Below are 23824 nucleotides of genomic sequence, written 5' to 3' on the forward strand. Positions count from 1 at the left end.
ACCAGACTGGAATTGACTGCAACAGGGATATAAACAGTAATAAAAAACTGACAGAGGTTTTGGCCTTCTTCTTCTCTACCAATAAAAATAACATGTTACTGTTCGAGGTCATTACTCGATTCTTGTTTAGTAAAAATGTTGTCACTTGGGACAGTAAATTATATGACATCTTTAATTGAGCTTTGGCCCAACAGGGGTTTAAATCCTCCTCCCCCACTCTATTCACGGCCTAAAAGTTTTTTTTACTATAGATACACTTTGAAAATGTAAAATATAAATAAAGCCAAAACCATTATAGTTTTCCTTTTAGAAACCTTGGTGTTGTGTCTCTTCCTTTTGAAGATTTAGGGCCCTGGCTGACAGTAGTTCATACAGTATATCTCTTGCAGGCAATAGAGTAGAATACACAATACTCAATTTACTGAGGTAAACAGAGAATCCTGTGAATAAGCACTCCATGTTTACATTTTTTGCTATATTATCTGTACTTCCTAACTGTTCCTTGGCCATTTGTCTCTTTCAGCCCTGGATAGCACCTAATCTGATTTGTTTACAGACCGGTGTGAGGGTTTCATTTTTTTAGTAAGCCTAGGGTCACATTGAAGCGATTTGTCATGCAATTTGAGCGATCAAATTGCATGACAAATCGCAGCCTATTGGAGGCAATGGCACTGTTCCAATCGGCGCGATAACGATTTTGTAGCGCCGCACAGATTTGCAAAAGTAGTTTCTGCACTACTTTTGCAGATTTCTAGTACAATTTCAATAGACATCTGTGTATGAAGCCACAATGATGTCTATTATGTAGCAGCTGAAATCGCACTGACCTTGCTACTTTAAAATCGCGCTGCTTCAAGTGATTTTAAAGTTGCATCAGTGTGAACCAGGGCTGAAAGGTACTTTCTAGGACAAGGACACGAGCATTCTTTCCTCATCTCCTACACAATACTAATATAAAACTTCTTCAAAGTATGCAACTATGTTAACTAAAACGACTGGGAAAGTGCAAGCAGCTTGTGGGAGGAACCTATTCCAAGCCTTGCCCCTGCCCATTTAACAGTCCAATACCAGATCCTCAACTAGACAATGACAGTTCTAATATGATTATAATAAGGCAGGGGTGGGGTTTGTAACCAGAGGGGCTATGCTTAATTGCTTATTAAACAGGAGTTAAAGACTTGTATACAGCCTGGGCCTGAGATCCACAGTTCTGCCTAGGCACTCAGGGACAGAAGTAAATACAGGTAGGTCCAGGCAATACTTGTACTAAACTAGTATTCTTAATTTGCACACATTGTAGGACTTTACAGGTTCGCTTTAAGCACTGAAATGGTGTCATAGCAGTAAAAGAGAATTACTAAATGTAAACGGTCATTGTATTATGCTCATATATTTTCATATGATTCCATGAATGCCCATTTGTCTGAAAATATCTCTTTGTAGTCTAGTGTAGCGATCATGTATTATACAATATGAACCATGGTGGGTTACAAGAGAAAAACATTGTATTGGGTATGTGCACACACTCCATATTTTGCTACGCCGACACAAGGAATATGCAGTGTATTATATACCGTACATGCATATGGCATGCAGATAAACGATTGCTGCCAAGAACGTATAAAACGAGGTGAATGTGTAGGATAAAATCTTTACCAGCTAAACAAAAAATTGCCCCCTTCTTTCTGAATGCTGTGTGTATTTAAACGCAGGGGTCCCCTCCTCCAACACTGTCCTCATAGGAAACAATGGTACCCTCAAGCAGGAGTTTGTTTTAGGTTTAATGTGGAATAATTCTTAACAGCTTCGCTTCACCTTGTTTCACAGTTATTTTAGCAAGGATTATCCAGGTTATTATAATTTTATTTTTACTGTTCTACTTCTAATAAAAATCTACCAGTTTCATTAAAAGAGTATTTTAATTTTAATTTCTTTTTTTTCAAAATCATACTTACCTAGGTGGATGAAGCATCTGTCCCCCACTGGCTCTAACATTGAGAACCAAGCGATCCAGAAACCGCTGATCACACGGCTCTTACAGCTCTCCGAGCAGAGAGCTGGTGACTGTCAGTCACCAGCTCTCTGCTCTGCCCCACGTACTTATCATACTTACCTAGGTGGTTGCAACAACTGTCCACCGTCGGCTCTAGCACTTAGAACCAAGCGATCAAACATCGCACGGTTCTCAGAGGTCCCTGAGCAGAGAGCTGGTGACTGTCAGCAAGCGGCTCTCTGCTCTTCCCCCTCCTCGATCACTGGAACGCTGGGCTGTGGAGGGGGCGGGAGCGGCTGAATCAGGCTCATATCGACTCGCTGAGCCAGGTGCCGGTCCAGGGTTGTGGGCGGATCCCAACTTTATTATCACGATCTTGTCCCAGCCTGCAGCGGCTCTGTGACAAACAAACTATACTCCTGGAGTAAACAAGCTTTGGCTGTACTTCCCCTTTAATGTTATTAATAACTATTTTTCAGAGCTTTGGGAATATATATAGTAAATTAGTCCTCCCTATATGTCATATATTTTGTTTGTGATTCATAGAAACTTAACTATGGTTTACTTCTCAGTAAAACTGGCCATAGGCGATTATTTCTTTCTTTTTTTTTTTTTTAACCAAAGATTATTTCTTTTTTTAATCCAGCCAGCAGGCTGAACAAAAAGAAACAAACGTATTCTTCCATCCACACAAGCGAGATGGATAGAGGTAATCCAACCTCTCCACCAGGACATTGTATTCTGACAGCGGGACCCGGCACTGTCAGAATACATTGATCAGGGGCTGCAGCTGCCGATTCACTAAAGTTTTCAAACGTGTTCATTCAACATCTAACGACTGACTTATTTTGTACAGGGATGGTCACACACTAATCTAAATTTAATCCTAATCAAGAACTTTAGCTAATCATATGACTGAACCTAGCCTTATAACAAGCCCTTTTTATTATGAACACAAAGATCTGATCTTGCTTAAGGCCCAACTCTGGGAAAACGAAAAGGGATTGACTGCATGTTTCTGTCTAGGGATCAGGAAAAATGCTCTTACTTACCTGATCCCTGCTCCTCCAGCAGGTGGCGCTCCCCTATGCTTCGGCAGTGAACTGTCCCTTGACGTCCTCAAGTCCATTATAGGGCTCTGCATCAGTCATAGTCTGTTAGCGAGTATTCAACTGCTGTAGTGCAGGGGAGAAGAGGCTGTCTGTGGGGACCAGTCTAGTAGCTCTAAGAAGCCTGCTGGAGTAGAGGATCAGGTAAATAAACGTTTTTTTATCTTGCCCCCTAGACATAAATAAGCAGTTCCTGGATTTCAGCTCAAAGGGCCAGATTCACGTAGCCCGGGCGCAACTTAACTTTTCCGATTTAAGTTACACCGCCGCAATTTTTCCAAGTTAGTGCCCGATCCACAAAGCACTTACCTGGAAATTTGCGGCGGTGTATCCTAAATCCGGCCGGCGCAAGGCGGGCCAATTCAAATGGGGCGAGTCCCATTTAAATTAGGCGCGCTCCCGCGCCGGACGTACTGCGCATGCTCCCGACGCAAATTTCCCGACGTGCTTTGCGCAAAGTTACGATGCGCCAAGGTTTTGTGAATCGCGACGAGTAAAAAAAAGTTGCATCGGGAAAAAAAGAGTTGCGCCGGAAAAAAAAATAAAAAAAAAATTTGACAGCGACGCGGGAAAGACGGGTACACTTTTACATGGTGTACTAACTTTACACTTTGTAAAAGGTACCCTATCTTTGCGACGGCAAACTAACACTTACGGCGACTTAACGAAGGGAAAAAGCTTTGTGGATCTCCGTAAGTGCTAATTTGCATACCCGACGCTGGTTTACGACGAGAACTCCCCCCAGCGGCGGCCTCGGTACTGCATCCTAAGATCCGACAGTGTAAGTCCATTACACCTGTCGGATCTTAGGGCTAGCTATGCGTAACTGATTCTATGAATCAGTCGCACAGTTAGAAACAGAGATACGACGGCGTATCAGTAAAAACGCCGTCGTATCTCGTTTGTGAATCTGGCCCTAAGTTCTTATTGTACAGTATTCCTAGACTTGGTGATTTTTCCATGGGAATAGCCAAGTTCTGCATTCCTTACTAATCTGGGGACCAGGTAATGATTCTTGTCCAGCATTCCGACTCTTTACCTAAATCTTTGGTTGGAGTTAAAACTAGTTATTGGGTATTATTACCAGGGCTCAAGTCCTGCGGGAACGCCTGGGAACGGAGTCCCTGCACTTTTTTCACAGCAGGCTCGCAGTTCCCTTTGCAGAACTAGAGCAGCCGAGCCGCCCGAGCCAATCCTTCACTAAGCGGCGATGCTTGAGTCACTGTCAGGGGCAGGCGAACCTTAGTAAACCTTTATGTTACTGGCCGCTTCCTGTATATGGATTCATCAGGTAGTGTGCGGGTATTCTGTCACTTCCTCGATGCCGCAATGTCTCCTGGGAGCTTTTGTCATTGTTCCCAGGAGACATTGCGGAGGTCTGCCGCGAGTTATGGCGGGATTTAGAAAGAACTTGCTTAGTTCTTTCTAAATCCCGCGATAACTCGCGGCAGACCTCCGCAATGTCTCCTGGGAACAATGACAAAAGCTCCCAGGAGACATTGCGGCATCGAGGAAGTGACAGAATACCCGCACACTACCTGATGAATCCATATACAGGAAGCGGCCATTAACATAAAGGATTACTAAGGTACTGTGGATTGAAAAAAACAAACAAAACATGCGGTTTAGTAATTATGCATATAAGCGTATCATTTCTTTTTTTTTGGTGGGGGATTGGATATTGGGTGGGAGTTCCCACACTTTTCCCCCCTGGGACTTGACCCCTGATTAATACTTCTATTTAGCCCATATAGGTCTTTGTCTATAGATGACTGAAGTGCATAATTTTAGCTCTTTAGACTTGGCATGGGAACAGTTATGAACCAACAGTTATGTGACAAAAAACTCTGTTTTGTACCTGATGTGTCACATAGACCAGATCCAGATTTACGCAGAACATCATATTAAAGCGGAGTTCCGGCCACAATTTCACTTTTTAAATATAAATGCCCCTGTAATACACAAGCTTAATGTATTCTAGTAAAGTTAGTCTGTAAACTAAGGTCCGTTTTGTTAGGTTGTTACAGCATTTAGACACTTTATAAAATAGAAATTTACTGGGGCCATCTTAAGTGTGGGCATCATGAAGCCAGACTGTATGACTTCCTGGATTTCAGCCTTCCAGATCTCGCACATGCTCGGTGCAGATCAGGTTTCAGCACCTGTGCTGTCCAAGTCACATGATTCTTTGAGACTGGGGAGTGCACAGACTCCTGGAAAGTTACACCCACTACATTCCCAGGAGTCTGTGCGGTGCATTAAGCACCTAGGTGCAGGAAGTGGGAAGATTAACTATTCTGCCTAGCAACAACACTTTGAAGGCATCTAAAAAAAAAAAGAAAAATTCGTAAAGGACTAATGACATTTTTTTAAAACTACTGATGTAATGTTATATTTATGGGTGGAACTCCACTTTAATGGAGATGAACCAGGAACTGCATGGTACATCACAGTTCAGCATGCTATACTCCCTATTCATTCCCCATTACCAATGGCAGATCTTTCCTTCAGTAAGGACATTGTACAGATTTGCTATGATTAAATCTCTGCTAATACTAAGCCATGTCAAGTGAATTTAAGTAAAGCAGCAGCAATGAGGGCTCTGTGCAGTCACGTGGGCTGCTGAAATGTCCACTCGCTGTCCTGAAATAAATATTTTATATATAAAACAATTTGAAGTCTGTGTTTTATTGATAAATGATAGCCTGTGAGAATCGCTGGGCAATCCAGCATGACACTTTTTACTGCACATTAGCCTTGGGGCCAAAAAACATATCGTTCTCTTCAGGAGAAAATTAGTAAAGGTACAATAGGACGAGACACAAATTTGTTTTAGAGTGAGCTTATGAAAGCAAACTATAGTCTGTTTAGTAGTTTCGATAGAAATGTGAATGTTAGCAGTTTAAAGGGTTAAAAAAAACTGCCTATGAAGGTAAGGGAAGCCTGTTTGAGCAACATCTTAGGCCAGCCATACACAGCAAATTTATTTTCTTATAACCACGGCTTGCAGGAAAGAAATTTGCTCGAAATCCCCATCAACGCAGATAGTGTTGATGCGGGAATCCCTCCTGCCAAGCCGTTGTCTTCTCCCAAAGAGGGAGGGTGGGGGAAGCCGTCCCCACCAGGAGAAAATAGAGATTAAAGAGGAACTGCAGTCTGCTCACTTAATTTGTAATAAAAACATCTTTGCCCCTCCAAAAACTTTGCATATTATTTTATATATACTGTGATTCTGTACTTGCCAAATATACTGCAGAAATCCCCCTCCACTAAGTCTGGCTGCATCCATTTTAACTGTGGGCAGCTGAAGCTTCGGCCTGTTCACTTCCTGGATTTACACAGACACATAGAGGCACACCTCCAGCTCTGCAGCTCTCATTGGCCCTTATATGACTCACCCCCCCCCCCTTCCTTCCTTCCTGGCAAACTCTCATGAGAGAGCTGTGCATGATGTCATAAGCCAAGGCTAATGACCAGACAAGAAACAGGAAGTGGGCTGTATAAGTTATTTACTGGCAGAAAAAAAGATCAACTTGGTACATTCAGCCTGTCCATGCACAGTTCGAATCTTGCCAAGTTCCTGCTGAACCCACCAAGATTCAAACCGAGTATGGCCTGCCTTAGCACCAAGGCAAGATGGGATGATGCCATCTCTGGGAGAATCGTTCTGGGAAGTCAGACTCAGGGAGGTACACCTATAGAAAAGGCATTCTTTAACTTTGATCAAAGCTGCTTGTTTTTATCGAAAGATGGCGTTTACCTGCATAGGCAGTTTTTGATAAAGGTGAAATAACCCTTTAATATATATAATCTGAGTCTTAATATTGTCACAAACATGTTTCTATGTATAATTTGAAAAGTGTATGTATTTGTGTGTGTGTATGTTCCTGTGTACTGTTCTTCTATCTAAACGTAAGTCTATGGGTCAGGTAGACTGAAGACAGAATGATCCTTTTAAGTGTATGCCCAGCCAAAACTTTTTCTTATGTGTTTTTCTTACACACGATCGAAAATTCCGACAAGAAAACCGTGGATTTTAGTCCGACAAAATTTTGTCTCAAACTTGTGTTGCATACACACGGTCATACAAATGTTGTCTGAAATTCTGACCGTCAAGATCGCGGTGACGTACAATACTACAACAAACCAAGAAAAATTAAGTTCAATGATTCCGAGCATGCGTCGAATTGATTCAATTGATTCCCGTCGGAAAATTTGAGAACCAACTCTCAAATTTTTGCTGTTGAAAATTCCGACAGAAAAAGTCTAATGGAGCCTACACAAGGTCGGAATTTCCAACCAAAAGCTCACATCGAACTTTTCTTGTTGGAAATTACGACCGTGTGTACGGGGCATAGATCAGAACCACTGTTCGTTTTTATTTCTTTCTGCTGTCTGGGGCTCCTTTAGAGCAATTTCTCATCAATTACTTTAATTGTGACAATGTTTTCAGGAACATCAGGAGTAATAAAAACATTTTGTCTGGAACACTAGCCTTTCGCCTACGCTGTTAGAAAAAAAACTGTCTGTTCCTGTTGAAGGTTTTCCCTCATTTCCTGTTTGGTAAAACCCTTGTTATTGAGACAGTAAGGGCACAATCACATGACTGTTCAATACATGTATGTGTTGGTATGATGCAGTGCGATTTATTCATTCGTTCTGAATGGCATCCTAGTGCAACTTGCCAAAGGACGTATGTTGTAGTGCAAAGTACAGCAACACATTAGTGGTTGTGTGGTGTGCTACCTTAAATGCCCTTTCAAATTATTGGGCTATTGTAACTCAAAGGATGTTAATGGGTCCTATGTGAGAGGACATTTCTGTAAAAGAGCCGAAAATACCAGTGAAAACTTTACAGGGTCTCTAATCTTTCTTCCTTATCCAAAACGTTAAAAATAAACTAAAGTTAGGATTAAAGTTAAAAAGAAAATTATTGAAGAAACATGAAACACTCATCTTTAGAATGTACACTGAGCTGCACATGCTCAACGCACTGGACATTCTCAACACACCTGATACCAGGATGAATGACTTCCCATGTGTATGCACAGTAATTGCATTATCCTGTTTCAGCCAATCAACACGGCCAAAGACCCTGCACCCTGGATAAGCCAGGGAGAAGATGCCTGCACTAGCAAGGGAGCTCATACATGTTACATCACTAGAGCGGAGGTGAGTACTTGACTTTAATTCCACTTTAAAGGGGTTGTAAAGGTACAATTTTTTTTCCCTAAATAGCATCCTTTACCTTAGTGCAGTCCTCCTTCACTTACCTCATCCTTCGATTTTGCTTTTAACCACTTAAGGACTGCCCACTGTATATATACGTCCACAGAATGGCACGGCTGGGCAGATGGACGTACCAGCACGTCCTGTACATCTACCCAGCCGTGGGTCGCGGGCGCGCGCCCCGGTCCGAATCTCAGGGACTGTGAGACCCGCAGGCCCGATCGCCGCTGGGGTCCCGCGATCGGTCCCCGGAACAGAAGAACGGGGAGAGCCGCGTGTAAACACGGCTTCCCCGTGCTTCACTGTGGCGGCTGCATTGATCGTGTCATCCCCTTAATAGGGAGACACAATCGATGACATCACTCCTACAGCCACACCCCGCTACAGTTGTAAACACACACTAGGTGAAACATAACCCCTTCAGCGCCCCCTGTGGTTAACTCCCAAACTGCAACTGTCATTTTCACAATAAACAATGCATTTTTTGCCGTGAAAATGACAATGGTCCCAAAAATGTGTCAAAATTGTCCAAAGTGTCTGCCATAATGTCGCAGTCACGAAAAAATCGCTGATCACCGCCATTAGTAGTAAAAAATAAATAATTAATAAAAATGCAATAAAACGATCCCCTATTTTGTAAACACTATAAAGTTTGCGCAAACCAACCGATAAACGCTTATTGCAATTTTTTTACCAAAAATAGGTAGAAGAATGCGTATCGGCCTAAACTGAGGAAAAAAAAAGTTTTTTATATATTTTTGGGGGATATTTATTATAGAAAAAAGTAAAAAATATTGCATTTTTTTCCAAAACTGTCGCTCTATTTTTGTTTATAGCGCAAAAAATAAAAACCGCAGAGGTGATCAAATACCACCAAAAGAAAGCTCTATTTGTGGGAAAAAAAGGACGTCAATTTTGTTTGGGAGCCACGTCGCACGACTGCAAAATTGTCTGTTAAAGCGGCGCAGTGCCGAATCGCAAAACCTGGCCTGGGCCTTTAGCTGCCTAAAGGTCTGGGGCTTAAGTGGTTAAATGTCCTTATTTCTTCTGAGAAATCCTCACTTCCTGTTCTTCTGTCTAACTCCACACAGTAATGCAAGGCTTTCTCCCTGGTATGAAGTGCTCGCCCCCTCCCTTGGACTAAAGGAGAGTCAGGATGCTCTCTACGATGCAGATAGAGAAAGGAGATGTGTGTTAGTGGGCGTCTTGACTCTCCTGTAGTCCAAGGGAGGGGGAAAGCACGACACTCCACACCAGAGAGAAAGCCTTGCATTACTGTGTGGAGTTACAGACAAGAACAGGAAGTGAGGATTTCTCAGAAGAAATAAGGACATTTAAAAGCAAAATGAAGGATGAGGTAAGTAAAGGAGGACTACACTAAGGTAAAGGAAGCTATTTAGGAAAACAAAATTGTACCTTTACAACCCCTTTAAGGCTAAATACACGTACCTCCACAGTCATTCACTTTATGTGAAAGTTTCCTTACCCCTTTGCCCTCCACCCCTTAAGCAGCCCATCCTACCCCACCCAAAGCGCTATATTTACCTAGATGTTGTGCTGAGACCCGCAGCATTGGGGCATGTAGATTGATAGAAACCGATCCATCTCCCGGCCAAACTGCACAGACATGGAAATCAGATCATAAGGGGGTAGAATACGTGGTAACACTTTCTTGGAGGGTGTCAGGGCAAATGGGTAAAGGAACTTTGTAGGACACATTTGCCAAGAAAAATACAGAGGTTTGCCTCTCCTTCTGTTAGTTGTCTATGCCTTAAATACTTATGAGCCACCGACGTGGTTTGCGTCTGCCTTTAGTGGCTTCATGCTTGTTTCAGGTCAGTGAATCTAACTTTTGATCACAAAGACAGATAGACAACCAGCATTTTCAGTAAGTGAAAAATTTGCAAGTGTGGGAAGTGCTTGTAAACACATAGATTTTCCTACATGTTAGAAAATCTTTGTGCTTGTTCCCGTTCCTCCCTTCCCACACAAGCTTTGCATCTAAATGTTGGCTGAGTAATGAAAATAAGTAATGTAGATATTAAGCAACAAAGGGCGTAACTACAGATCATGGGGCCCCATAGCAAAAGAAGATATTATTATTCCTGGCAACGTTTTCAGGGTAGGGCAAAGCTCTTCTAATGATTTATGGTAGCTAAGCTCCAGTTGCACACTATTAGCACTCTTCAGATGTCATCTCTTATTATGTCGTATTAGTTGATAAGCGAACATGCCGGAAATACAGATAGCCAGTACATGCAACATGCATTAATCAGTACACAAAATTTGATCATGAGGGCTCTTTCACATAGGTGTTGAGTTCTACAGCAACCTTAACACATGTTAACGCACCTATAGCATTAATGAACGTTTTGGTTGAATTGCACAGACATTCATGTCTCACATCCTGTAAGATGTGATTTTTTACATTTTGCAACCTGACTTTAAAGTGATACTAAACACACATGGGTTGTGTTGTGCTTTTTTAAGGTAATTTTTACCCGCACAGTAATTCATTTTGAATTCTTTTTTTAATGAAGATATTTTTTTTAAAAAGTCAATCTATATGACATAGTCTATAATATGAAACTTATTCACGGAGACGTATGATCATACAAAATAGCTACATTTATTGGTTGACAAAATATGAATATTTACATGAAATTAAAATACCAGTAGCGTTACATGAACGACTTGAAAATCAATAAAAATACCCCCAAAATGGGCATGCAGTACACTTGATATTTGTGCCATGATAAATTCTCAATAACTTTGTGTAAATGACAATGAAACAGAACATCTATTTCCGATGTCCAACCGTTACTATACTGCAGGTAAGTAAGTGGTTAACAATTAGAAATATATTGGACGTTTGTTTTGTCAATAAAATTGGAACTATGTAAAACGAAAAATTATAATGAAAAATGTACTCTTTAGAGAAAAATCTACCAGTTATTGATTGAGAATAAATCATAATTGCAAGATATTCAATACTTTAATATTTTAGAGAACAACCTCAATACTTCAATATTTCAGAGAACAACATCAATACTTCAATATTTTAGAGAACAACAATAGATTCAAGATAAAAATCAAAAATGACATAATTACCCATTCCAAAATGGCTTTTTTTTACTGGCAAGTCACCAGAGTTAAAATGGCTGCAGTGGCTTTCTATGAATCTTCATGGGATAAGAATATGTACTCATGCATAGTGCAAGTGTGCCAGTGTGCCCCTCCCCGTCGGAGTCAGTTCTGAGTCATCCCTCCATGGATCCTTTTTCTTGAGTGATCTTCAGTCATTGATCCTTCATTCTCCATCTTTTCCTCCCTTTTTGTACCCATCAGGACAATAGGACTATAAAATTATACTAAGTTCTGCCCAACCGATATGTGCCTTTTCTCATAGGTGGGTTGCAGAAATGGGAGTTACTGTCAAGACGTGTCTGGTTTCTATTGGCTGACCACTTAATGATCAACTGTTCTCTGGACTCTGAGATCCTCAAGTAATATCACTTTCAACCACTAGGTGTCTCACCTTTATTGTGAGATTATTTCTTTACGTTAATATTTATATTATTGGGGAGACTACATATATACACACACACACACACACACACACACACACACACACACACACACACACACACACACACATATACACATTCTGGTAACTTTATATAAAATACAATTAGTATATTTTTGATTTCTACATAACATGCTTCTATATTCCTTTATAAATGTATATCTTTAAAAAACATTTTTTTCTAAACATGCACAGGTTATATCCCTCAATCAATTAATATCCATTTATCATCACAATTTGATATATTTCATAGTGTTGGTTAGCTTCTATCACACTTCTATTTAAACTCATATTCAGATATATATATATTAATATATTTCTTTCTTCTAACAAAGTCTCTAAATCAACAGATGCTAAAATCATATTTTTCCCTCTGACCTAAGATGTCATTGATAATCTAAACATTATTTTTCATTTATTCCATGTCACATATATTCTTACTTTTAATATCATGTGTATTTATAATGCAAGTCAAATTAGTACATTGGTTTATGAAGATCGGACTTTATTTTATTTTTTTTCAAACAATTTTTATTGAGTTTTTCAACAGTACATATTCAAGATATTGTAAAACAATAGTTGACAAGTAATGCACATATAAAATGTACAGCATGAACTACATCCTGGACTAAAACAATACATCAGATGCAAACCAAAAGCGAAAAATCAGTTTGAAAATATTGCGTGAATGACCGTTTTATACATCAATTCTAGACAATAATAAAATATTTAGTTTATCACGTTTCAGAGCTTAAGGGAACAATATGAGAACCCCCCCCACCCCGGAATGGGAGCTTTCTGTGAGTGACTCAAGGGGGGGATGAGTAAAATCACTGAAACACTGCCACTGTAATCTCAGGGTATAATATGTGGAGCCTGAGCGACATTGGCCCATTACAATAAGAGTCTACCTCTTTGATCCCCAGGGGAAAAAATGAAGTGGTCTACAGGTCGCACTGGAGTGTTCAACACACGGGGGAGAGGGAGGTTTTAAGGGTCCAAAGGGAAGGTAAAAAGTAGGAGGACAACTTGTGATCCATTCAACTAGTATGCACGTTCCCTTGCATCAAGAGAGGGTCTGTACTAATTAGTGCATGTGGTTGTGATAGGGAATCCCTGTATTGAGACCAGCAAGACCAAATGTGTCTGTATTTCTCATGTGTATCATTAGTTTGGTGAATGAGGCGTTCCATTTCCTCTATTTTGTTCACGCGCGCATGCCAGTCATCTATTGTTGGGGGAGATTTGGATCTCCAGAATAAAGGGATACATTGAGTAGCCGCATTAACTAAATGTAACGCCAGTGATTGCCGGTATTGCGTTCTCGGTACGGGAGTGTGGTGTAGCAGAAATTGTGCTGGGGAAAAAGTTATCGGCACAGTGGTGATCTGTACTATACAAGTATGTATCTTTTCCCAGAACTGAATCAGCAAGGGACAGTCCCACCAGATATGCAAGAGTGAGCCATTTGGTCCGTCACATCTCCAACAATCTGGAGACACTGCCGGAAAAATTTTATGAAGTTTGTCTGGTGTCCGATACCACCTTGTGCATAGTTTATATCTATTTTCTTGCGCTGAGACAATTATAGAACCTTTATGTGTGTATTCCCAAATGAGATCCCAGTCGTCATCAGTTAGGGTCAAGGTAAGATCAGTGTCCCAGGCCATGCGGGTGTTAGAATTGGGGGCTATGTCAGGGGACAACAAGGAGTATAAAGTGGAAATTAGATGACGTTGTGGTTCCCTGGCTAGGCACAATCGTTCTAGAGGTGTGATGTCTCTACACCATGACAGACGCGTCTGGGCATTACTAAAGAAATGCTTGAATTGAAGGAATTTAAAGACTGAAAGGGATATGTGTGGGAGCGCTTTAATCAGATCCGGGTAGGAAAGTAGGTTACCATTGTGGAAGAAATGGTGTGCTCGGAGTGTCTGGAGGTCAGGGTCAGACACCGGGTTTTTCTGGTTGAATTCTGAAGCACCGAATCATGTTCGTCTAATGTCTGCTCGGTATGGGAAACCCTGTCAGACAGTGAGCGTAGGTCAATGCGGAGTTCCGCAATGGCCGCTGAAAGGGTGTCTTTTATATCACCCGCCACGGCTCTCAGGTCTAAGATGCTGAGGTGCGGCAATATTGTGGAACTAGGAGCCGCCTGTCCTCCTATCTGTGGCGGGGACAGCTCCGGTTCAGGTGCGCTGAGCACTATATCAATTTGTGCCTGTGAAGGCGGCTGTGAAAATTCCTGAGGAGATCCTCTGCGAGTCGGCGCCATGTTACCTCAGGGAGCGCCGGGACAGGTCCGGGATGTACTGTCCTTGTGCCCCGGTGTTTTCGCGTGGTGAACGAGACCGTGAGCCTGAGGAGCGTCGGGAAGCAGTTCCCATGCTGTCCGGTTCAAATTGGGGCTGAATGCCGCTGTGTTTCTCTGAGGTGGCTGGAGCTCAGTGATTAAGCGTCCATCTTCCTTGCCGTCCTGGCCACGCCCCACAAGATCGGACTTTAAACTGTCTCTTAATGAAGACAGGATAATAGCTCAGCTGTGTAAACAATTTTTCTTAGGGACTCTCATTGGTCAACACCGTCCATTGTTTTTAGGACAGCTAGAGCCAACCCTAGAGTCCACTAAAACTACCTCACAATGGGTATATCTCCTCACCTGAAACCAGTTTAAACATCTTGTTTGGTGAGAAAGCTACTATCATTGTTCTAAACTTTCAACCTAAGCTTGTAGATGTTATAGATAGCTAATCCAATTGTAAATGTTTTGGACACTTGGTAAACATTTTTAATGAAAGGCTTCCATTCGCAATAGTTCACTTCAATTTTGAAGCCTACTGGACTTTCATATTTCTGCCAGTAAATATTAAATGTATTATTATTGTTTGTATCATAACCCACGACAGTTGATTTACTAAAGGCAAATAGACTGTGCACTTTGCAAAGTGCAGTTGCTCTCGTCTAGAGCTTAGTAAATCAGCAGAAGCTCTGCTGACTTGCATCATCCAATCATGGGCAAGCAAAAATGCTGCTTTTCTCATCTTTCTTGCATGTGATTGGGTATAATGAGTCAAATGAAGCTTTACCTCATTTATAAAGTTTTGGGGCAACTGCCCTTCACAAAGTGCACAGTCTATTTGCCTTTAGTAGATCAACTCCTCACTGTTTAATTTACATTGCTCCTTCTATTTCTGTATGTGGATGAAGGCAATGTAATCATTTAATAAAAAAAAAAATCGAAATTCCTTTTTCCTAATCAATATTTAGCTGTCACATGACCCAGCTCTTTCCTATCCTGTCTGCAGGGAAACATAAGCAAGAGGAGCTTCTAGTCGTCTGCTGCTGGTAACATGTTCAAAATAAAAAAATAAAAGAGCCTTTGGATATAGAGTAAAAATAATAAAATGATATGCATAAACTGTTTTAAATTGTCATACAAATATATATTTGAAATTAAATCTTTATTATTTTGTGGAAATAACATGGAGTGGGTAGATTTCTGTCAGTCACAGGCTGTGTCACGCCCCTCCAGCCTGTGCCTTAGAATAAGAGGGAGGTAAAGCCTCCATTAATCTACATGTCATATCCTGCCCCCATTGTTTTAAGATGGTTAGTGGACATGGAGGAGAGGAGGGAGGGAGTAGGCTGTCATTTATCACTGTGTATACTCACATGTGTGACTCTATAGTCACATGGGCTACTTAGATGTGATGGGGAGGAAATTATCAGCATAGAATCTCACTGAAAACTGAGCATGTGCAGAGCTGCCACCGCCATTGTAAATTCCCAGCTGAATTGGGGACTTGGACAGAAGATGGAGATAGAGAGCAGCAGGATGAACCAGTTTATTTGCAGAATACAGGAAAGGAATATCATAGTAAATGAGTGAGTATGAACAGCATGTAATACAACATTTATTGATAGTTTTTTTTATGATGCAGGTTTTGTAACACTTTAAATGCACTGTAAATACTATCGGTGCGTTTTTCTAGCACACTTGTGTATTTCAATAGAAGATAATAGAGGCAATTGGGAAACCTGGGGAACTCTGCAGGCAGCGTTATTTGTGCCTCAAAGCAAGGCAATGCTAAGTGCTGCAGTGTGAACACCTCCATCCTCTGCCTATTTTTACAATTGTTAGTGACGTTGACAGGGGATCAGGAAGCAGTAACAACGCAACCCAACTACCTTTTTTCAATGCCTATGTGAAAGAGCCCTAAAACAGAACACAAGCAGCATGTAGAAATGTACGGATCATCAAAAAAGTCATAACTCAACAACACACGTTTTTCCTTTAAATATGTTTATTGGCTTGTGGCAATGACAAAGTAAATATATTGTACAGGTAAGATATCAAGTTTTGCTCTGATCAGCAGTAACTCAGCAATGCAAGCTTTTACTTTAGATTCCCCATATTCAGGTACGTAGACGGTATGTAATATGAGTCAGATTATAGGAGGTATAAAGTATTGTAACTGATATAAAATCATTCAGATTATTCACAGCCACCACCGTCTTTCCTGTCCTATTCTTCTTCTTCAGAATCTTCAAGCTCTGAAAATAAAAGAGTGAAACGAATTGTTACTATATGCACAGGTAAAGGGAAACGCTTATAGCTAAAGTGTACCACCCTATCATGTATAGGAGCGGAAACAGGACCATCAAATATTGCCCTCCCATAGAATTATATAACATTCAAGCAGAACTATAGGCAAAACTATTTGTTTCATTTTGGATAGAGTAAGGGAGAGTTATAACCCCTATCAGTTTTCTTTTTGCAATTTGTGTCCCATTGTGGAGCTTTCCAATAACCTCCTGTCTCATAGCCAAACAGGAAGTGAGAGGAAATCACAGAAAATTAAGGGAATTCCTTGGGGACCCCCATGTGACCATAACTAGTGTCCCCATTGGAAGATTTCCCCTCTATTACTTTTCTGGGGACAACCCAAAATTTGGCATTTTCTTTTGCTTTCAATGATAATGGTAAACAGGACAAATAGAGAGGATGAATCACTCTAACGGGGGCACAAATAGCAATAAAAACTGACATGTGTTCTAATTCTTCTCCACTTTAGTTACACTTTCAGGGAAAACAAAAGAAGAGAAGGGATTCTGTACTGGTAACACTGGGAAAAAAACATTTTATATACAAAAATGAAAAATTTGTATCGCACATATACATATTAAAAGTAAAGTGTATTACAGTATAAGACCATAGTGACCCTATTTTACCACTTGCTAGAATGTGTATCACAAATCACTTGAGTAAGTTCTATTGGCCACAGGGATCACAACCTCTGTTTTGTGTGGCTCACACCCCCTATTGTAATCTCTAAAAGACTGGACATATGGAACAGTGTTTTGCACACTACAAAAGTCAATTGTAGTATTTCCATTGCTTTGTGTTTTCTTTTCTTTTTTTTTTTTAACACACAAACGAGTGCACCCCTGTATTCAATAATACAGCATTACATTTTTTTTTCATGCAAGACATGTACAGTAAGTGCCTGGATATCAGCCTTTGCAATCCCTGTACACCAAAGCTTAAGCCTAGTACACACTACTAGTTTTTTTTTTGTTCAAAAAACTTTTGTTTTGGGTCAGAGCCACTGCACTAACAAGCCAATGTTAGTACAGTGCTCTCCCCTGCTGTGCTATTGTGTTCTGACAGGGGACGGCCACCCCACCAGAACACTCCGGTCAGAACTCTCAAACATTGGCTGAGAGCGCTGATCGGGAACTGGTTGGCAGACCGTTTTTGGTCATGCCCCATCTCAGCCAGTTCAACAGGAACAGGCTAAAATTTGAAACCATGTTGAATGTACCCAAGTTGATCGATCAGCTTGGGTACAACCAGCCTGACGGATTTTACATGCGATTATTGCTAGCTATAATCATTGTGTTTTCCCGGTGGGGATGGCTTCCTCCACCAGGAGAGTACAATAGCTTGGTAGTCAATACTGACTGTTTTAATAGGAGAATCGAGCAAATTTCTTTCCTGCAACCCTTGGTCAGACTTTTACATTTTTAGCTGTATGCCTGAAGTTTAGCTTTAATTTATGCATTCACTTTGAATTGATGATTATATTAGTATTGTGTATATAAAAAGTTAAATTAGTTTTAAATTAAGTAAATTATGTAAAAGTCAATTTAGATTCACACGAAGATCTTGCTGGTTATTGGTCTTTAAAACTACAGGATGATAATTGTAAGGTTGTATAACATGCATATCGAGCACAACAGAAAACAAGCCTTTATCTTTGTGATTGAAAAAAATCTAATGAGAAATTTAGGCTTTCAATGACTGTAAATAGCTATTATTGGGAAGGGAAAAAAACAGCTTCCACACTGCAAATATTTGTGAATTAAATAATTTAATTAGAAGCCGCAGACTGCTAAAGATGCAAATGTTTTACCTTCTAAAGGATATATATTTCTGTTCATCCAGTCCTCATATTTACTAAGCTCTGCCACACAAAATAGTGCAATCTTTCAGGAGTACGTACCTTAGTTTTCTCTGCTGCAGTTTCTCTTCCACTTACAGGTCTCCTCCCCACCCCAACCAGTTGACTGGACAGTGAAAGGAGAATAAACACACTAATGTCTGTCATTCTGCTCTCTCTTTCTTTCAGCATGCTACTTGTACTGCAACACACCTAATTGGCAATTTGTGCTGCTACTCCCTCCTCCTCTCTGAGCTCTGCTGTACAGGTACTGTAATGCCCTGTACACACGATCGATTCATCCGATGAAAACGGTCTTGCCTACACACCATCAGTTAAAAAACCGATCGTGTCAGAACGCGGTGACGTAAAACACAACGATCGTGCTGAGAAAAATGAAGTTCAATGCTTCCGAGCATGCGTCGACTTGATTCTGAGCATGCGTGGATTTTTAACTGTTGGATGTGCCCACAGACGATCGTTTTTTTCGATCGTTTTTTTAACCATCAGATAATTTTAAAACAAGTTCCTCGTTTTTTCACCGATGGATAAAAAAACGATGGGGCCCACACACGATCGGTTCGTCTGATGAAAACAGTCCATCAGACCGTTTTCATCAGACGAACCGATCGTGTGTACGCGGCATAAGGCTGATACCAAGTCAATTTTAGATACTTGGCTGCACTTAAAAAAATACATTTAAAGATGTATCTATGGTTATAGAGCTGCATTAAGTTTTTATCTTTATAAGTTCATTGGGTTCAGCATTAATTTTTATTGACTCTGTTAGTTCCTCTGCCACTTAAAATGTTTGTAAACAGCTTAACTAAAACTGGAATACAGTGAGCAGCATCACTGTTTGCTGCTAACATATCATGAGAATTCATATTGTTTTACTATTTTTTTTGCATGATGCATGAAGGGCTAGCGGTTGTTAGCTAGTACCTGCCCTTCCATCCCTCTCCAACTGATATGTTAACAAGGCATGCTTGCAAGGGTGAATTGAGCAAAAATACCCCACAGGCTGAGTTTACCAATATGACTTAGCAGTTAAAGGGTAGAAATAGAATTTTTGTACTCACCGTAAAATCCTTTTCTCTGAAGTTCATTGATGGACACGGCTCCATTAATCTTGACCTTAGGGTTATATGCCTTCTATCAGGAGAGGACTAGGCAGAAACATGTAAAAACAGCAAAGCTGAACAGTACAGCCAATGGGGAGATCCTACTGGCTATAACCCCTCACACTGCATCCAGCAGCTTAGTTCGTCAAAAAGCAGTATAAACATAAATAGGAGGGGTGGGTGCTGTGTCCGTCAATGAACTTCAGAGAAAAGGATTTTATTATGAGTACAAAAATCCTATTTTCTTTTTCGTTCATTGACGGACACAGCTCCATTAATCTTGACCTTAGGGATGTCCCCAAGCAGTGTCCAAAAAACGAGGGGTGGGAACAGCAAGTAAACAAACTCCACCAAAACAACCAGAAGGAAATATCCGCAGATGCACTCACATCAACCTTGTAAAATGTTGTGAAAGTGAATGGATGACCATGTCGCTGCCTTACACACCTGGAAAATGGATGCCTGGTGTCGGAAAGCCCAGGAAGCATTGCCCTGGTCGAATGCACGGTGACAGGAAAGGGAGGCACCCACCCTTTTAGGGCATAAGCCTGAATTACGATCTGTCTGATCCACCGAGAAATGGTGGGCCCTTCTTTGGACCACCCACCGACACACACCAGTCACCGGTCAGTGAGTCTGACCTCCGAAACTGAGCCAAAGCAGACAGATACACCCACAGAGCTTGGACCACGTCCAAGGAATGCAAAGCAACCTTTTTGGGGTGCGACGGCCGAGGACACAGGGATGCACAATGTCCTCATTTAGATGAAAAGCCGAAACAACCTTAGGGAGAAACAAAGGCTGCGGGCGTAGCACCGCCTTATTATTGTGGAGGATCAAGTAGGGAGACTTGCAAGACAAGGCCGCCAACTCAGAAACCCTCCTGGCAGATGTAATAGCCACCAGAAAGGCTACTTTTTAAGAGAGTGCCAATAGGGGAATCTCTCTAATGTTCTCAAACGGTGGTTTCTGAAGTACCGAAAGCTCCAGATTCAAATCCCACGGAGGCAGCGGTGGTCGAACCGGAGGGGCCACATGTCGAACCCCTTGCACAAATGTGCTCACCAGTGATTGAGGCTGGGTTCACACTACTACACTACTTTCATCCTACTTTGCTCTTCTACATTGGTCCTACATTTATCCTACATTGGTCCTACATCCATCCTACTTTCATGAACAGGATACTACTTTGGTCCGACTTCATTGATATTCAATGGGCCTGAAGTAGGATCAATGTAGGACCAAAAGTAGTACAGGGAGCATTTTCAAAGTCGGACCGACTTGTGTAGGACGCTACAAGACGCTCTCATAGGGAAACATTGAACACAGAGCAAAGTAGGATGAAAGTAGTGTAGTAGTGTGAACCCAGCCTCAGCCACTAAGGGTCGATGAAACAAGGCAGCCAAGGCTAATATCTGTCCCTTAATGGTGCTTAAGGCAAGTTTTTGATCCACTCCACACTGCAAAAACAGCAGGATCCTGGTTGGTAAGGAGGCTTGGTTTTTCCCTGGGCATTCCCCAGGTTTTGTTGTTACCCTGAGTTGACTGTACGCCCCAAAACTCCCCTCCAACCGGTCAGGCTGGCGTCCGTCGTGATCACCGTACAGTGAAAGGGAAGGAACGACTTCCCGGACTGAAGGGCCGGGGACCTCCGCCACCAGATCAGGGATTCCCTGACTAGGCGGCTCACCCGGATTTGACAATCCAGAGACAACGGAGATTTGTCCCATTTTGACAGGATCTCCTTTTGCAAGACTCGGTGTGGAATTGAGCAAACGGTACAGCCTCGAAGGAGGCCACCATGAGACCCAGGACTTGCATGCAAAAGCGCAGCGACGACCACCTGCGGGACCGCCAACAGCTTCACTGTAGCCTGAAGACTCTGCAGTTTGTTGGAAGGGAGAAAAACTCTCGCCTCTGAGGAGTCCAGAATCAAGCCCAGGTACTCCAGGCGTTGAGTCGGCACCAACACTGACTTCTGGAGATTCGGTACCCAGTCAAACTCCCGAAGAGTTTGACTGGCAATCGCCACATCCTACCTTAATTCTGAGGCGGAAGCAGTTCTCAGAAGGAGGTCGCCCAGATAGCCCACGATTGCGATCCTTCTCTGCCTCAGCAGAGCCAGGATCGGGGTGAGCACCTTGGTGAAAACCCTTGGTGCCGACACCAGGCCAAAAGGGAGAGCTCCAAATTGGTAGTGATCATCCCCAACTGCAAACCGCAGAAACCTCTGATGCATGATGCATATGGAGACATGCAAGTATGCATCCTTGATGTCCAAGAAAATCCCCCGGATGGAGTTCAGCGACCACAGAGCGAACTGATTCCATCCTGAACCTTTGTACATTTACAAAGGTGTTGAGGGCCTTAAGATCCAGGATTGGACGGACCCCTTCCTTCTTTGGGACTACAAACAGATTGGAGTAGAATCCCTGAAACCTTTCCGGCGGCGGCACAGGGACTATTACCCCATGCATCAGCAGGTCCTGCACTGCCCCAAACAGGGCGTCCCAACGAGCCAGAAGAAGATGAAGGTTTGAGGGAAAAAATCTGTTTGGTGGACAAGAAAGAAACTCTATCTTGTACCCTGATGAAACCACACAGAGGTCCACGTCCTGTCAGGGAGAGGAGACCGATGCTGTGTCCCTTGTACATATGGACACAGATCGGTCACCTCCCCCAGTCACCCCCCCTCCCCCTACAGTTAGAACACTCACTAGGCTACACATTTAACCCATTCCCTGCCCCCTAGTGGTTAACCCCTTCCCTGACAGTCACATTTATACAGTAATCAATGCATATTTATAGCACTGCTCACTGAATGGTCCCAAAAATGTGTCAAAAGTGTCCGATGTGTCTGCTATAATGTCGCAGTCCCGAAAAAAATTGCAGATCGCCGCCATTCCTAGTTAAAAAAAAAAAAAAACATAATTATGTCCCCTATTTTGTAGGCAATATAACTTTTGTGCAAACCAGTCACTATATGGTTATTGCGATTTTTTTTACCAAAAATATGTAGAAGAATACGTATCGGCCTAAACTGAGATACAATTTTTTTTTTTTTTTAAATGGGATATTTATTATAGCAAAAAGTAAAAAATAGTGTTTTTTTTTCAAAATTTCGCTCTTTTTTTGTTTATAGCCCACAAAATAAAAACCGCACAGGCGATCAAATACCACCAAAAGAAAGCTCTATTCGTGGGAAAAAAAGGACGTCAATTTTGTTTGGGAGCCACGTCGCACGACCGCGCAATTGTCAGTTAAAGCGACACAGTGCCGGAAGCTAAAATTTCGTCTGGGCAGGAAGGGGGTGTATGTGCACAGTAGGCAAGTGGTTAAAGGCAGGGGTCCCCTCCACCGGAATCGTGTTTACCTTGTTTAACCTGGATACCGGGGGGTCCACAATCGGGGGAGATGTCAATTTTTTCAGGAAACTCTCCTCAAAGGGGTAACAGACCGCCATGCGTCTTGGGACCGAAAAGGCCCGCTGCGGCCATTCCCATTCTTTGTATATAAACTTATCAAAATAAGTAAGGTAGGGAAACACCTTAGTAGTGTGGGCCGGTTTGTGGGACCCAAAAGGGACCGACACCTCAGTAGATGCTCCCAACGTATCTTCCAATTTTTAGGGTATCCCACACTGCGGTGATAAGTGTTCCTACAAGCGCCCTTTCCTGCACTGACCCAGACACGGAGTCATCCTCACTGTCCGAACGGTCCTGGTCCGCATCCTCTGACACGTCAGAACAGGCCGTGTGCAAGGCATGAGTCTGAATCAGAGCTTTCCCCAGAAGATGGCGGGGAGAGGGGGCGGTTTTTACCCCCCTTGCTCTCACACACCGCTTCCACCCTGGCAACAAAGGATTCCAGAACCGCCGACAAGGCGTCCATAGGCAGGGGCACCGGTTGCTACCACAGGGATGTCTGGGGAAGAGGCGCCAGCTTCTGACGCCATAATGACCCACACTCGCCTGACACCCATTAGGGACAAAGGCAAGGTACACAAAAAGGTCCACCCTCCTAACTGCCACTGAGCGAGGGGCACCCCAGAGGACTCATTACCCTGACCCAGGTACTGCACAACGCTGCGGTCCACTCTTTCCTGTTGTCTGAGGTGTTCTATGCTGTTCGCACCGTTCGGAAAAAATATTCCCAGGAAAAAACGAAGCTGGGCCTACAAGAAAATGGCCGCCTCAATAAAATGGCCGCCGGCCAGCTCAGCCAAAAAAGAGCGTGGGCTACAAGAAAATGGCCACCCGGCTCCGCCAAAATGGCGGCCGCCTGTCCTAAGGTAAAGAAAAAAGGCAGTGAACTTGCTGAACCTCCGCACGGACCAGAAC

The 23824-nt window shown here is 42.3% G+C and overlaps 1 protein-coding gene across 1 annotated transcript in view; it reads right to left on the reverse strand.

Moving 5' to 3' along the window:
• Positions 1–16203: 16203 nt before the first annotated feature.
• Positions 16204–23824, reverse strand: part of LOC120927532 (myeloperoxidase-like) — a 34002-nt gene continuing 26381 nt past the window's right edge. The window contains exon 14 of the mRNA XM_040338274.1: positions 16204–16471. Within this exon, the coding sequence (XP_040194208.1) occupies positions 16443–16471 (29 nt within the window). The 3' untranslated portion in view covers positions 16204–16442. The remainder of the gene's footprint in view (positions 16472–23824) is intronic.

This window comes from Rana temporaria, chromosome 2, assembly GCF_905171775.1.
Source record: "Rana temporaria chromosome 2, aRanTem1.1, whole genome shotgun sequence".
Classification (NCBI taxonomy): Eukaryota; Metazoa; Chordata; class Amphibia; order Anura; family Ranidae; genus Rana; species Rana temporaria.